The 16319-nt window shown below is 35.8% G+C and overlaps 1 protein-coding gene across 1 annotated transcript in view; it reads left to right on the plus strand.

Moving 5' to 3' along the window:
* Positions 1-16319, plus strand: part of CHN1 (chimerin 1) — a 199089-nt gene that overhangs the window by 85017 nt on the left and 97753 nt on the right. The window contains exon 5 of the mRNA XM_050751783.1: positions 910-1023. Coding sequence (XP_050607740.1) covers positions 910-1023 — 114 coding nt within the window. The remainder of the gene's footprint in view (positions 1-909; positions 1024-16319) is intronic.

The raw sequence follows: 16319 nt of genomic DNA on the forward strand, positions 1-16319 counted from the left end.
GTCTTTAGGTAGATAGGGAGAGTCAGAGAAAGCCTGTCTCTGCATTTGATATTTTTTAAGTGCCTTCAGCTCAAAATACTTGATACAGCAAAGTGGCATATTTTGGGGTGACATGCCCTGAATTCCTTCATTATCTTTGAGTTATACAAGGACATATAGGTTCTTTGTAAATTGTAAATCGCTATACAAATGTAAGATGGTTTTTTATTTTTAAGATGTGTCACCGACATTTTTTTTCAGTATTTTATGCCAGATTGTTATAGATTCATCTCTGTTTGTGTAAAGAGCATGTTATTTATGTTATTTATGTTTATTCTTTCTCTATTTTTCTGTGTTAATCAAAGATAAGGTTTTAGCAGGGAATGAAAACAAGTATTATACTTGTTTGCTTTGGGCTTGAGTGTTCAGTAACGCAGATTATGCACATTATTGGGCAATCATGCCAATTAAGGACAACCCAGGGTCCTGGAAAATTGCCAACATGGACTCAGAGCCAAAATTTTGGAGCAGTGCTACTAATGGGAAGAAAGGAAAATAGGATACATTTCTGGGTGTTTTTTTTTTTTTTTTTTTTTTTAAGCAAGCCGTATGGTTAAATGGATACATAAGAAAGGAATTGTCCTCTTGAGAGAGGTGGTTGATCTTCCCTTAGATGGTTGTGGATTTTGATTCCATGGTTGTTAACTGGATTGGGTAGTCCTTTGGTGCTGCTCTTATCACCACAGAGAAGCTGGCTGGGGGCCAGGCCCAGAGAAACACAAGCATAGTTAAACCCAAGTGCTTCCCCTCCATTATGTGGCAGTACTTTGTCTAGAAAACAACAGAAGGTGGTGGTAGTGGGATGTTGTTTTATCTTGTTTTATTGAAAAATGTAGAAAGCACAGTTTCTGAATAGACTTTGTTTCTTAGGTTTCATGGCATGATCTCCAGAGAAGCAGCCGACCAGCTCTTGATTGTGGCTGAGGGGAGCTACCTCATCCGGGAGAGCCAGCGGCAGCCAGGAACCTACACTTTGGCTTTAAGGTTGGTCATGGGCCTGCAATTACTACTGTGCTTTATTTAAAACTCTCTTAATAGAGGGCTTTCAATTTTAAAAGCATCCAGCATGTAATTTAATTGGTTCTTGTTTTCTTGGGATCTAATTACCATTTTAATAGCTTTGAGACCCTTTAAAAATTCCTCGTGAATGGTAGCACTCAGTAATTAAGAATAGAGAAACTTTAAAAAAAATTTTTTTTTTTAAGACGGAATCTCACTCTTGCCAGGCTTTCAGTGGCATGATCTCGGCTCACTGCAACCTCCGCCTCCCGGGTTCAAGCGATTCTCCTGCCTCAGCTCCTGAGTAGCTGGGATTACAGGCGTGTGCCAACACTCCCAGCTAATTTTTGCATTTTTAGTAGAGACGGGGTTTCACCATGTTGGCCAGTATGGTCTTGATCTCTTGGCCTCGTGGTTCACCCACCTCAGCCTCCCAAAGTCCTGGGATTATAGGCATGAACCACCACACCTGGCCTGAACAACTTTTAAAGCATTTTGTGGGAGCTGCTTCCTTCCATTCCATCTTACTCCTTCTTTACTGTTTGTCTAGCTTGTCAACTTCCATCAATTTCTTGAATAAGGAAAGAGACCAAGAGAAAAGATCTTCATAACTTGTAAAGCTAAAGTCAGTGCCATCTCTCTTAGGTTGCCTTTTGGTTGGAGCAGTTTTTCTTGGGAGCTCTTGGCTCTTCCCTATCAGCTGATCTTCACTTAGTGTTTTGGCTGTTCTTAGCTTACAGTACAGTGCCCAGAAACAAATACTCCTGTTAATCCTGCAATAATAACCCAACAGTAAGAACAGTAATACAAGAGCATACTTATCCATTGTACTTACCTTATGCCAGGCCTCTAACCTCATTTAATCCTCACGACAACTCTGTGTATTGTTATTACCCCCCATTTTACAGATGAGGAAACAGACGACCTGGATGGAGATTGAGTAACTTGGTGAAGGTCACACATTTAATAAGTTGTACTGCTGCTATTTGAACCCAGATTGTCTGACTTCGGAGTCTTTGCTCTTAATTTTTCTACATTGCTGCCTCACCAAAGGCTTAGAGTAATTATCTGTTGTCTTTGTTCATCCCTTTATTTGTTCATTCATGTATACATTCATCTATTTGGAAAACACTTAAAAGCAGAGACTTCTGAAGACAGAGATCAAATATATGAAATTTCTTTTGGTAGTCACAAATAGAGGATAGAAAGTTGATGTTAATGTTTAGGACTAACATGTCTAATTCCTTCTCCAATCACTTATACCTGTGTGAATGAGCAGGGCCTGCTCTGATTCCTGTCCACAAGATTTGATATTAATCTTTCTGTTAAATAGAATGATGTAATTCAGTATTATTTCATACTGAATGCTGAAATAATTAAATACTTGGAGAATAGAGCTTGCCACAGGAGTTCATGGAAATTTGCTTTCTATGGTAAATTATAAAGTGTAAATTCCCCTTCAATTACTTAATTATACTGTTTTTTTCAGGTTTAAATTGTGGTATATAGGAAAAAAAATTCTGGTATGGTAATTCAAATACCTATTTATCATTAATTGAAATAGAAGACTGATTTGGGGCAAATCACAGAATTTCTTGAAGTTGGTTTCTTTATCTTTCTACTCCTAACATACTATAATTCTGGAATTCTTCACCACTGTATTTCCAAATAGTCTGGTCATCTGATTGTCTATGGTAAACAGCCTTGATGTAAATGCTGGTGGTCCAGAATAAGGAAGGAAGAAGGTGAGGTAAAATGAGAAACAGAAACCTCTCTTTCTTTCCCCTTGGTTGCCATTTCCCCTGCATTTCTCCAGGATCACATAGAAGTTATAAAACTTTAATTTGAACTCAATTTTTCCTAACTGCAAAATTCAGGTACTTTCACCACATTACACCACATTGCCTATCATCTTATATCTGTCACACAGTTTTCACCAGCTGATACCAGCAAATATTTGAAGGCTAAGGATTTAGTTTGGAGAAAAGTAGTACCCGGACCTTCCTATCTCTTTCTCATTCCTGCCTTCTTGCCCTCTTTCTACTCATGGCTTTACATTTATAATCACTTCCCATCCACTTTGGCCCAGTAAATCTTGATGGTAATGTTTCAAATTCATATCTCTGGGGTAACTTACAGCCTTTCTTTTGTTACTGAAAATTGCCATAAAATCATTACTTGGAAAAGAAATAATAGTGAGTAAAAGGGGGCTGTAATGGTCATAGATAGAGGAATTTTACTCATAATATACATTGAGTAATTTATGTGCCCAAATATGATTGACAGTTTCCTTGTTTTAAACTTATTGTATGGCTGAGAAGTGTTAGGCAAAATCTGAAATAGAAGTTGTATTGATATATGTATTATTCTTATCTGATACTTGCATTTCACCTGATGATTCTCCCAGTTCACATCAGTTTGTTTTTAACATACACATAATCCATTAAGGGGTATCCAGTTTGTCTATTTTATACCCATCAGTGTTCTTTATGCATTTACTGTGTCAACTGGGGCCTCTAAAATTAGGAATAAGTCCTTGAACTTGATTCCTCGTAGACACCTCAATCTCAATATATCTAAAACTGAACTCAAAGCTTTTCTCCCAAATATGCTGTGGTATCTATATTTCCTTTGTTAGCTGGTGACACTGTTATCAGTCGATTCCATAAAACAGAAACCAAGAAATTATTTTCACTTTTTCTTTTAGGTATATTTTATTGTATATTTGTAAGGCCTGGCACTATTCATCTAGAGGCCCCTACCTTACATTATACCACACACTGTATTGTGTAAAGATTTTATGTAAATTGCTTTTGAAATTAGCTTTAGTTTTATAATTTTCTTTTTTTGTGTTTTGGAGCCATATCTTTCATGTTTCATATTTTTTATATTTTTGTATTTCTCATTTTTCTTAGACCCTGGCAAGCCCTGGGTACTGTACCTGTATGATAATGATTAAGAGGACTTTTTCTTTCTTGCTCATGTCACACAGCCAAGTCCAACAATCTTATTTATTAAGTATTTCTCAAAATTACCCCTCCTTTTCAACCCTAAGCCACTTCCTGGACTAGTTGAGTAACTGCCTAAGAAATACCTGTGTGTCCAGCTTCATCCCTCTGATGTATCCTCCCCAGTAATATAAATGATCCACCTGAAAATCCGATGGTGTGATCAGCGAGGTTGTAAGGTTAAGGAAGGCACAGAGTTTCAAAGAACACACCTCCCTCACACATTGGCATCTCTCCTTGACTTAAAAGGGACTAGCCCTCCACTGAGGACCCTAATGAATGCTATGAGGTGCTCTTTAGGGAAGTGTGTATTGTATGTGTGCTGTCACAATACCAACTATCTGCAGTCAGAAAAGAAGTTTTCACCATGTGGCATGTCAGGTGTTCTATGGGTGAGATATTTTTTGCTCTTCATTTGCATCTTCTTCCATGCCCCATCCAGCCTAAATTTTAGGCTGAGCCTTGTCTGGCTTTCCTACCTATGCTCATATTCATCTCTTGACTCAGGAAAAATGATTTTGACTCAGTGAAAGTTTGTCACACAAGGGAAGCATATAGACAGACATTTGCATGTTCAGAGTGTGTAGTTGTAAAGAAGATGCTAGCCAGGCACTTGGTTATGACTCATGAAGTGTTTCAAAGTGATTCTCAAATTTTCTGTATGCTGATTTTGACAACATTTGTATTCATTGTAGTTTAATGAGATATGGCAAATATCAGTTACAAGTAACCTAAAATAATTTAAGCAGTTTGATTGAAAACACATGGCTTTCATCATTTTAGAACTAATTATTTAAAAGATATGTTTTATAAGGCACTCTAGTTTTTCTCACTAAAAGAAAAAAATACTAGGTTGAGTTTGGACGTTTTCTATGGGCCATTTTTCTGGTTTACTATTCCTGACTTCTGCTGTTTCTGATCTGCTGTTAGACCCATCCATTGAGTTTTTAATGTCAAATACTATGTTATTTGGTTCCAGAATATTCATTTGATTTTTGGAAATAGTGAAGTTTAAGGAGGTGAAAAACCTTGTGGAGAGCTAATATGAGTGAATATATGAAATCTTTTAAATATTTGATATCTACTTTCTCATTGTCACCACTGTCCTGGATAAAAACCCAAACAATTTATGGGCATAAATGCAATCATAACCCATTCAGAACTAATTTTTTTCCTGCTGTTTTTATCTAAACATTTTATTTTTGGGGGGATTGCTGTAAATGCCAAAAGGCCTTTACTTACTCAACAAATTTGTATCATTTTTATCCTAATGACTGTTTACTTTTCCTCCTTTAACAAAAATAATGCAAATAGGTGAATTATAGCCTAAAATTAAGATCTTTCTATTATTTCTCCTAAGTCATCCATGTATTGCAGAGCACATTTGCTTAGACTCTCCAAGAGTTTTCTTGGAAATTAAAAAAAAAAAAAAAAGAATTCTTTATCACTATTGGACATTTAATATGGCATAAGACTAAAGTTTTGCATTAACTTTGACTTATTATTGGGCCCCCTGTCAATGTTGGCTCCCTTTGATATAAAATACCCCTTTTTCACAATGACTTGAGCTGCTAAATTAGTTCATTTTTACTAAGAAAAATAAATCTTGTGTGTATTTTACTAAAACTGGAAAAAGGAACATTTAAAATGTTAACAAACAGGAACACTTTCTATGTAATGTATAGATTGAAAGAATAGAGGAAAATCAGAGAGAATAAGGAATTGAGATTTAAAAAAAAACTATCAGAAAAGAATTGCAGTTACCCACTCTCACTGTTAGAACTTTGGAAATGAAGTTGTAGTGTAGACTTTAGAATTAGACAAACCTGCATTCTAGTTGCCTGACCTTATTTTGTATATTTAACCTTTTCATGCTGTAGTTTCCTGTTTATAAAATGGGGATAATAATCCCAGTATATCTCCAAATAGACCCTTTAAAATTCTGTTATTAGCAGCATCCCACTTTCAAGAATCATATTCTGTATCAATTGAGATGCTTTCAGCCGCAAGTATTACCTGACATTCAAAATAAGCAAACTCTGCCCACTTAAACATAAGTTATTTAAGGTAATATCTCACATACTAAGTTCAGAAATGTAATAATAACATAGATGGTCAGTATTCTAGTGATGTTGTGAGGGACTTGTGACCTTTCTGTTTGTATTCATGGCCAGTCACAGCATCAGCTTCAGTCTAAGGTTGATTTTCCTGGCGGTCAAAAGGTGGCTGCCAGTGCAATCAGAATTGTAAGCTTTTTTGTTTATGCCCAGCAGGAGAGTGTAAGGGAACCTCTCTTCTCTCTTGCAGTATGCATCCTTTCCTTCAGGTTGATAGGGCTAGCATGAGTCTGCCTTTCCCATTCCTGGACCAATAACATCTCAGGGAAATGCATGTACTGATTGCTTGTCTAACCTAGCACCTGCTCCTAGAACTGGGAAATGGGTCAGCTTCTTCTGGAAGATAAGGCTTTGGAAGGAAGAATGAATGACCAAACAAAATCTGGTTTTCTTTTCTTGTTTTAAGTGAAGGAAGAAGGTTGGAGGAAGGAAGGGAACGTGTATACCGTTTAGATAGTTAACCATAGCCAAGTACAGGCTGTACTTAGAAAGCAATTTCTTTGTTAGGCAGATCAACCTATGGTGTAATTTTTCAAATATTTTAGCTCTGGTTAATCTCTTACTAAAGTTGTATATCTAATTTTAGCTTTAGTAAATACTGTAGTAAGAAAATCAGGTGTGAGTTCCAAAGACAGTTTTATGTGAGGGCAAGCATCAAAGAGTTTTGTAAAACGTGTTTTGATAATGTTCTTTTGTCTATAATATTTTAGAAATTTGATTTGAAATGTTGTTTTCCAAACTGACTTTAGGTCAATATTTTAAAGGTCATATGGAAAACCTAATTATATTAATAATTTTAGCATAATGAAATCCATAGATTTTTATTAATATCTAAAAAATTTATTCCTGGTATGTCACTAATATGTGTCAAGGCCTTTACATGGAAATTGAAGGGGCTTGCTCTTCACTGTTAAATTGGACAATTGAAATAATTCTCCAGATTCTGAATTATCAAAAGAGCAGCACTTATTGAGCTTTTATATTGTGCCAGATACTATTCAAGTGGGTCAAGAAAGAAGATATTTAAGCTAACTCTTTGACTGGCTTACCAAGTAAAAGGGTAGAATATGATGAAAAACAAGCATTTTGGGAAGAAGAAATGGTGCCAGAATGTAGAACACCATGGAGCATTTCGTGTATGGCAGTCTGTTGAGGGACTGGGAGCAGGGGAAATTGTAGCACTTTGTGTGCCAGGAGAGCCTAGAATTTCATGCTTAAGAATTTGGACTTTATCTGTAGGAAATTGAAGGCTTTTGGTAGAAGACAATAAGGGTTACATTTACAGTTTAGAAAGATTTGCTGGAGGAATTAGAATGCTGAGTGGAAAGGGTGGTAGGAACTATGTTTTACCAGAATTATTTAGATGATTAATTTAGTAAGCAGTTTTTCTTTGGCTATGGAGAACTGATATTTAAAAGGTCTTCTGTATACCATATAGATTTTAAAGAGTTCACTTTGAGGAGAACTGTTAACTCCAAATTTGGCAACTCCAGAGACATTTCTGTTAGTCTGACTCATTTTAGCTTCTCTAAATTGGGAGAAGAACAAAGTGACATGTGCAAGAGTCTTGATAATCCCCAAACTCTGTATCTGGATATTTTAGGGCATATTTGGACATACTCCAGAGAATGCCTTATACCTACAATACTTGGCACTTTCCTGTTGATTTTATGCTGACAATAATGTAAGAATTATTTGGAAAAATTTTAGTAATTGAGAACAAATGATAAATCCTGTAAAAAACATGATGTTTGGGAAAATTATATTTTCTTTTAAAAATATGTCACATTTCATAAATTCAGAAACATAACTTTTATCAATCTGAAAAATAAAATTTATTATACAGAATAGTATGTATATAGTATCATATTACTTATATAAAATTTCATACCTATAGGTGTATATTTAAGTAGAACAGTGTCTAAAAGAATGATCATCAAAATGTTTGGTGTTTATTGCTTAGTGACTAACTTAAACACGATTGTTACTTCTTTGTATTTTTTGAGTTACCTAATTTTTTTTTTTTACAATGAACATGTATCATTTTATAAACAGAAAAAAACAAAAGAGCTATTTTTATTTTGAGAAGAAATGAAGACATTAGTTGTAACCTTGGGTCAAAACAGAAGATGATACCTCCTAAATCTCCAAAGATTTGACACTAAACAGAATGTATCAATTTATTTAAATAATTCCTTGGAAGAAGGATTGGTCAGCCCTGGGGCAATAGAAGGAAAAGTCATAGAGGCCTCTGTTCCATCCAAGGTCTATATGGGAAGGGAGTCTTGACCAGCATTGGCAGTGCTGTCGCTGGCATGGAGAGGAAGAAGGAGCCATGTGGGTCTCTCTGCCATTAAACGTAATCAACTGAATGTTTTTTCCAGTAGTAGTTCCCAGAGCCTATGAGTATTGTTAATAGGAGTGTACTGCATTTCCCAAACTCATTTGGTCATGAGACCCCCTTTCCATGGACTTTCTCAGTGGAACACACTTTGAGAAATGTTCCATTCAACATTCAATCCCTCAGTTCCTCTTGCTCTGGACCTCATGCTCACCAAGCATGGCTTCCCATGTTGTCTGTCTACAGAGTGGGAAAACTTAAAATATATAGGCTGAGTGCTGAGAGCCTTTGAGTTATTATTTCTCATTTTCAATTAACAAATTAAGATTAAGTGCTGGTACTACCGGGAGGAAAAGAAGGAAGAAAATCTACCAGGTTTCTTCTGTTTGGTAAATTCAGATAAACATGTACTCCCCAGCCCTCGTTTTTTCCCCCTTTTTAAAAGACACCCTTTTTTGATCAGTGAACCTAAAACCACTGCTTATTAAAGTGTTAACTTGATAGAGAAAAAACGTTAAGGGTTAATTGCCTCACTGATCCTTTTTCTTCCTGTTTTCTGATTTTTTTCCTGGACCAAAAAAGACTTGCCTCCTATCCAAAGAGTGTCATGAAACATCTACTGAAGGCAACCAAGCACTGTTTCTATGTATTATAAAATTGCACCTTTTTTTTTTTCTTACTCTATTTGCAAGCATGGCTTTTGCGTGTTCTCATATCTTACTTTTTAAAAACTGTTTCTTCAGTTATGTAGCATAGGAATTCGCCTATTTCAAGTGTACAGTTCAGTGGTTTTTAGTACATTCACAAAATTATGACGTAATCATTTTAGAACATTTAATCACCCTGAAAGAACCTCTATACCCATTCACCCTCACTTTCCATTTCTCCTCAGCTCTCCCAGCCCTAGGCAACCACTAATCTACTTTTGTCTCTATTGATGTAAACAACCTAGACATTTCATATAAATGGCATTATATAATATACGTTCTTTTGTGACTGACGTTTTTCCCTTAGCATAATGTTTTCAAAGTTTATCCATGTTGTAGCATGTATAAGTACTTTATTCCTTTTTACTAATGAATAATATTGGAAAAATATTCCAATAGTTGATGGACATTTGAGTTTCTATTTTTTGGCTATTATGAATAATACTGCTGTAAACAACGTTATTAGAATAAAATTGTGTACAAGTTTTTGTATAAACATATGTTTTAATTTTTTGGGGTATATACCTAGGGGTGAAGTTGCTGGATCATATTGTAACTCAAAAGTAACCTTTTTAGGAATCTTTGAGGAATCATGGAATGGTTGTCCAAAGTGGTTATATCATTATAGTCCCACCAGTGGTGTATGAAGGTTCCGGTTTCTTCATGTCCTTTTCAACACTTGTGTTACGTCTCTTTGAATATAGACATCCTAGTATATGTGAAGTGCTATCTTTAAAAACATTTTATCCCCAGCATGGTTTTTATTGACTAGTATTCTGTCTATTCAATCTTCAGTTCTCTCTCAAAAGTATGCATACATAGCAGTGGATTTAAAGTAGAAGGCAGAGAAAGCCAAAAAGCTGATTTCAAGGTCTTTTTGGTGTTTTTATTTTTAAGGCATGGTATAAAGCAAATTTTATTATTTAAGGGTAGAGTTGAGTTTCAAGTACATTTTGGGGCTAATAGAAACTTTTACATAAAGAGGATGGCTGTCTCTCCAGTTATCTACTTTGCAGAGAAGAGCTAGAATCTCATTTGTGTATCTGCTTTAAGGTACAGTGGAAGACATGCTAGATTCTCTTAATATCTTTTTTAGTAACTAGATACAGTCCTAGCATAGGTGGATAATGTGATTCCTTTTCTGTGAATGATTTGGAGCCACCAAATATTTTATTAATGGACTTAACAGTTTTATAAATATAATAATAGCTAACATTTCCAAATATTTACTCTTCCAGGCATTACGGTAAATACTTTATGTGAATTATCTTTTAGATAACCCAAACTTTTTTCATACTGCCACACCCATACAAAGTGATAATGTTGTGTGGTACATTAAGGTAAATGTATGAGATTGATCATGGGCCAGTGTGACTGGCTCAAGGACTTCAGTGTATCAGATACTTTCTGGCCTCTGAAAGGGCTGGACAGATTTGCTGTCTTATAACCCGTAACCTCTGTTCTTGGCAACAGGTTGGAAAACTAAGTTTTATCTATAAAATAAGACCATGTGGTAGATACTATTATTTTCCCCAGTTTACAGATGAGAAAACTAAGGCTTAACTTGCTCAAGAACAAACAGCAAAAAAACTGAGAAATATAACTTGTTTAAAAACAATATCTGGCTGGGCCTGGTGGCTCACGCCTGTAATCCCAGCACTTCAGGAGGCCAAGGTGGGTGGATCACCTGAGGTTGAGAGTTCGAGACCAGCCTGACTAACATGGAGAAACCCCATCTTTACTAAAAATACAAAACTAGCCAGGCGTGGTGGCACATGCCTGTAATCCCAGCTACTCGGGAGGCTGAGGCAGGAGAATCGCTTGAACCTGGGAGGTGGAGGTTGAGGTGAGCCGAGATCACACCATTGCACTCCAGCCTGGGCAACAAGAGCAAAACTCCATCTCAAAACAAACAAACAAAAATATATATATATATATGTCAAAAAACATGCAGCACTTTTTCTAAGTTGTCAAGAGGTGTGACACACAAGTAAACTCTTAGTTTTTAAATCAATGCCATTTTAGTAATTAAGATTTTAAAGTTATCAGCACATTACTATTTTTATAAACAGATATACCTTGTTTAAAGCCTTTAAGGATAAGGTTTATTCCAACTTATTCTCAAGGGTTCACTTTCCACCCCCACCACTCTCAAAAGAGAAAAGCCAAATTAAGTGCATTTGAAGTTTAATAATTTAAACAAAAATCCCATTATAAGATCACTTGGTAGTTATTTGTACTTATAAAAATAATTTTATAGTAACTTTGTATATTTTTTCAAAGAAAAACAGCAATAATTCTTTATAAAAATAACAGCATATTTGCATCTATGTAATTTATTATATTTCTATTATAAAAGCAACACATAGATATGGTTAAAAAAAAACTGAAATAAAAATGTTTAGAATGATAAATTATAGTACTTTCCCACCGTGACATACTTCTAATTCCACTCCCTAGAGATAACACCATTCACAATTACTTGTCTATCCTTCCAGAAACTGGTCATGCATAAAATATACTTCTGTTTTTATGGCATATATGCATATCGTGCTTTATTTTAAGTGAAAATTGTTAAGGAGTGGCCAACCATAACAGCAAAGATGATCTCTAGTCTTTGCGGAGGTTTGCCCTATTGTCTGCCTGACTATATAGTTGTGCAATAAACAGCTAATGCCTGACAAAAGCCATCATTACCTGTTTATTTAGTTTTGGCTGATTGGTAGTTTAAGATCATGTTGAGCCAGATTCTGTGAGTTTAGCTTCAGTGCCCAAACTAAACTTACTGTAGCTTTGAGTTTAAAATACTGATAAGATTCCGTTAAGCAAGGGATTTCTGTGAGAGGGTGATATAATCTTTACAGCTCTGAAGATTTTGTGTGAAGAAACTATTGCTGCTATATTAGAAAATGATAAAATGCACTGAAATAAAAAATGTAATTTTGCTAATGATTGAAAACACCCAACAATTCATAACTGAATCTCAAAACATTAGGTTGACTTACAAAGTGAGCTTAGCCAAAGAGTTCCTGAGTAAAGCCAGAGAATCATAGTAGATATTGATAAAGGGGCTTTTGCAGTTTTAAAATATGAAAATTGGTTGAAAGCATTTTTCATGTTAAAGAAGAAGGATCAAAAGGAACTGGGGAAGGATTATGCTGCTAGTAGGCGTTGACGTGTAATGTACTGTGTGTTCTTTTGATCTGATAGCTCATGATAGGTTCAGTTGGTTACCATGGTTTCATTCCATCTCCTGCAAACCTTCTTGTTGTGCTATTTGGAATAAATGAAAAATAATGTTCTGTAGAAAATTTTTCAAAACTGTTTTTCTCCTCTTACTTTAGATTATGAATCATTTTATGAGAAAATTTTAAGATGTAAGAGTAAGTGATAACACATGATGACAGTAACATTTAGTTCTGCAGTATTGGAAAATTAATATTGATGAAGGGGATAGCACAATTTATTTAAAAATATATTATTGCTAAAAAGCTTTTAAAAAACATTGATATAATAATTCCAGTTTATGTAAGGTATTCTTGCTCAGGTGTTCTTTAATAAAGCAAACTATAGAAAGTAGTTGATATGACACAGTAGGAAATGGGTAGTTTAACATAAGGCATCCCTTACTTGAAAAAATTGGTATGTTCCTGAAAATGTGTTGCAAATTGAACTGTATTGTAAATGCACAAGAGGAGATAGCTATTCAAAAAGATTAGTATTTTTTCCCTGACAAATATACAATACAAAAAATATTTAAAAATGTAGAAAAACACAAAAGCAAAAAGCACCCCTAATTCTACCATCCAGAAATAATCACTGTTAAAACTCTATTGTATGAAATTCTAGCATTTTCCCAAGTTACACAGAAATGACTTTATACCAGGTACACTATATTATAGTATGCTTTTTTTCAGTTAGCTGTGTATCATGAATATTTTCCATGTTGATAAATATATGGGAAGTTTGCTATTTGAATTAATTCTTCATAAGGTCAGGTTTCACCTCCCCTTTTTAAAAATTCTGATTTTCACTTATATTTACTTATTTAAATGTAGGTCTATCAGTAACTTTGTTTTTATTACCATGTGTACTATATATAAAATGCAGAAAAGTAGGAAAAGAAAAATATTACCTATAATCTCATGGCCCTCAAAGACAAACATTATTTTTTGGCATTTATTAAATGTATTTTTGTTGTTATTGTTGTTGCTTTGTTTTTAGAAAACTGCAGTCTCCTTCTAGGTGCTGGAGATACAAGGAAGAACAAAACAGTCAAGATCCTTGGCTTTATGGAGCTTAACAGTTTATTAGGTAGAGAGAGGATTAGACTTTAATGAATTGTCCCACAAATGCCAAGCTAAAAACTGAGGCAAGTTGCTGTGGAAGGAAAGCAAGGGAACTATGAGTGCATAAAGGAGGAGCTGATCTAAACCCGGAGTCTCAACTGTAAATCTAAATTGCAGTCAGGGAAGGCTTTTCTGAGAAAGGAAAATCTGATTTAAGAACTGAAGGGTTGTTAGAGTGATCTAAAGGAAGAGAGTGAGTGAGAGGGCAAATAAAAAGAGCCTAGAAGCCGGACCAGCATGTCCATGCAAGGGCTGCAGTGCACATCTCTGAACTGAAAGAAGAGGATGGCCAGGAGCACAGTGAGTTGGAGAGGGAAGAAGTGAGGCTGCACATCTGCTTCTTGTAGGCCACGTTAAGAATTTTGCTCTTTATTCTAAGAGCTAGGGTGACATGACCCAAGTTTGAATTTCCCTTTGGCTTCTGAAGAATAAACAGCTGAAGTAGATCAATAGTGGATGAACACAAGAAAGTTGCTTGTTACCTTTTTTCTTAGTAACCTGTTCATGTCCATTGCCCTATATATTTTGTGTATAGTACTTATGCAACCATTTATTATATTTACCATGCAAGTTTTCTCTATTTTTGTTAGTCTTTGACATAATTTAGTGTTTCCTGGTTACACTTTAGTGAATCTTTTTCTAAGTGAACATTTTATTTTATAAAATTTATTCCATTTTTCTTTGCCCTAGATAGCACACTTCCACAAGAGGTTTGATAGTTACTTTTTTTTTTTTTTTTTTTTTTGAGATGGAGTTTCACTCTTTTTGCCCAGGCTGGGGTGCAATGGCGCAATCTCAGCTCACTGCAACCTCTGCTTCCTGTGTTCAAGTGATTCTCCTGCCTCACCCTCCCGTGTAGCTGGGCATACAGGCACCTGCCACCACACCCGGCAATTTTGTAGTTTTAGTAGAGACTGGGTTTCACCATGTTGGCCAGGCTGGTCTTGAACTCCTTACCTCAGGTGATCTGCCCACCTTTGCCTCCCAAAGTGTTGGGATTACAGGCGTGAGCCACTGCACCTGGCCTTGATAGTTACGTTTTAAAAATTTTTATGAGACGGCCTTCCTCGCTCTATTGTCTAGCCTGGAGTGTGATCATAGCTCACTGTATCCTGGAACTCCTTAGCTGAAGTGATCCTCCTGCTTCAGCCTCCCAAGTAGCTAGGACTACAGGTACATGTCACCATACCTGGCTAATTTTTTCATTTTTATGTGGAGACAGGGTGCCACCAGGCCGGTCTTGAACTGGCCGCCTCCTGAGCTCCTGGCCCGAGAAGCAATCCTCCCTTCTCAGGGTCCCAAAGTGCTGTGATTTTAGTTGTGACTCACTGCCCCTGGCCTTGGTAGTTACATTTATTCTCTTCTAGATTTTGTGGTGTGTTTTATACATGTAACTTGTTTATCCACCAATAATTTATGAGATATTATGTTATATATATTTTATATTATATGAGATAAATATTTTCCCAACTGTATTTAATACTTTCTTCAAAATATTAATAGGTACCACAGAAGTAAAGTAGAATGTATTTGGGGATTGTTGCATACTGTATCCCTGTCCTGGGGATATTTTTTTGTTTGTTTGTTTTTGTTTATGAGACAGAGTCTGGCTCTGTCGCCCAGACTGGAGTGCAATGGCGTGATGTCAGCTCACTGCAACCTCCGCCTCCTGGGTTCAAGCGAGATTCTCCTGCCTCAGCCTCCTGAGTAGCTGGGATTACAGGCGCCCACAGCCATGCCCAGCTATTTTTTGTATTCTTAGTAGAGATAGGGTTTCACTGTGTTGCCAGGCTGATCTCGAACTCCTGACCTTGTGATCCGCCCGCCTTGGCCTCCCAAAGTGCTGGGGTTACAGGTGTGAGCCACAATGCCCGGCCAACCTGGGGATAGTTTTAAAGACTCTGAGAAGTTTTGCAGTGAAACAAAATGAACATACATATACACATAAAAACTGACAGTTTGTTATTTCCCTAACTTTTTTGAAGATAGATTACACTAATGTCTCACAGAATTTCACATGGTATAATTCTAAGATTTGTTTGCTAATAGCCAAGCAGTGGTTCAAATTCAATCCTGGTGGCCTTTCTGTCCCCCTTCCCAATTTTGGGGAATTATTCTTAACGTCTTATTGCTGTCAACTCTACTTTGGAATTTGACAAGTTCCTCAAAATTGAGGTTACATTTATTTTTCCTGTCCTTAATTTTAGTCAAAAAGACATGGCTAGGCACATAGATCAGGTTTTGGCAAGCTTTTTCTGTAAAGGATCCTATAGTAAATATTTTAGGCATTGCAGACCAATTGAGAATATTATGTTATATAGATACTTGGGTAGCTGTTTAAAATGTAACCACTGAAAAATTTAAAACCAATGTTTAACCTGTTGGTGATACAATAATAGGCAGTGGCCTAGATTTCCCTCTAGAGTTAAAGTTTGGCAACCTCTGTCTGTTACTGCTACCATCTTTGGCAAATCTTTGACCTCTTTACACAATCTAGAGTTGACATATCTACTCAGTCGCAAACACAGGGACAAGAAGATATTCACAGGATGTAAGTGTTTTTTTTTTTTTTTCCACTTTGCTTTTGTTGTTCTCATATAATTGCTATTATTTTTTACTGATGATTTTTAAACTTACCTATACTGTGACTCTTTCTAATTCATATGTATTGTGTCTGTCTTCTCCTGAGTGCCCTACCTTTTCAATTACCAAAATATTTCTTAGACTAGGCTTCTTAAACCACTTTTTCATTCAAAAAG

The sequence above is a fragment of the Macaca thibetana genome, chromosome 12, assembly GCF_024542745.1.
Source record: "Macaca thibetana thibetana isolate TM-01 chromosome 12, ASM2454274v1, whole genome shotgun sequence".
Lineage (NCBI taxonomy): Eukaryota > Metazoa > Chordata > Mammalia > Primates > Cercopithecidae > Macaca > Macaca thibetana.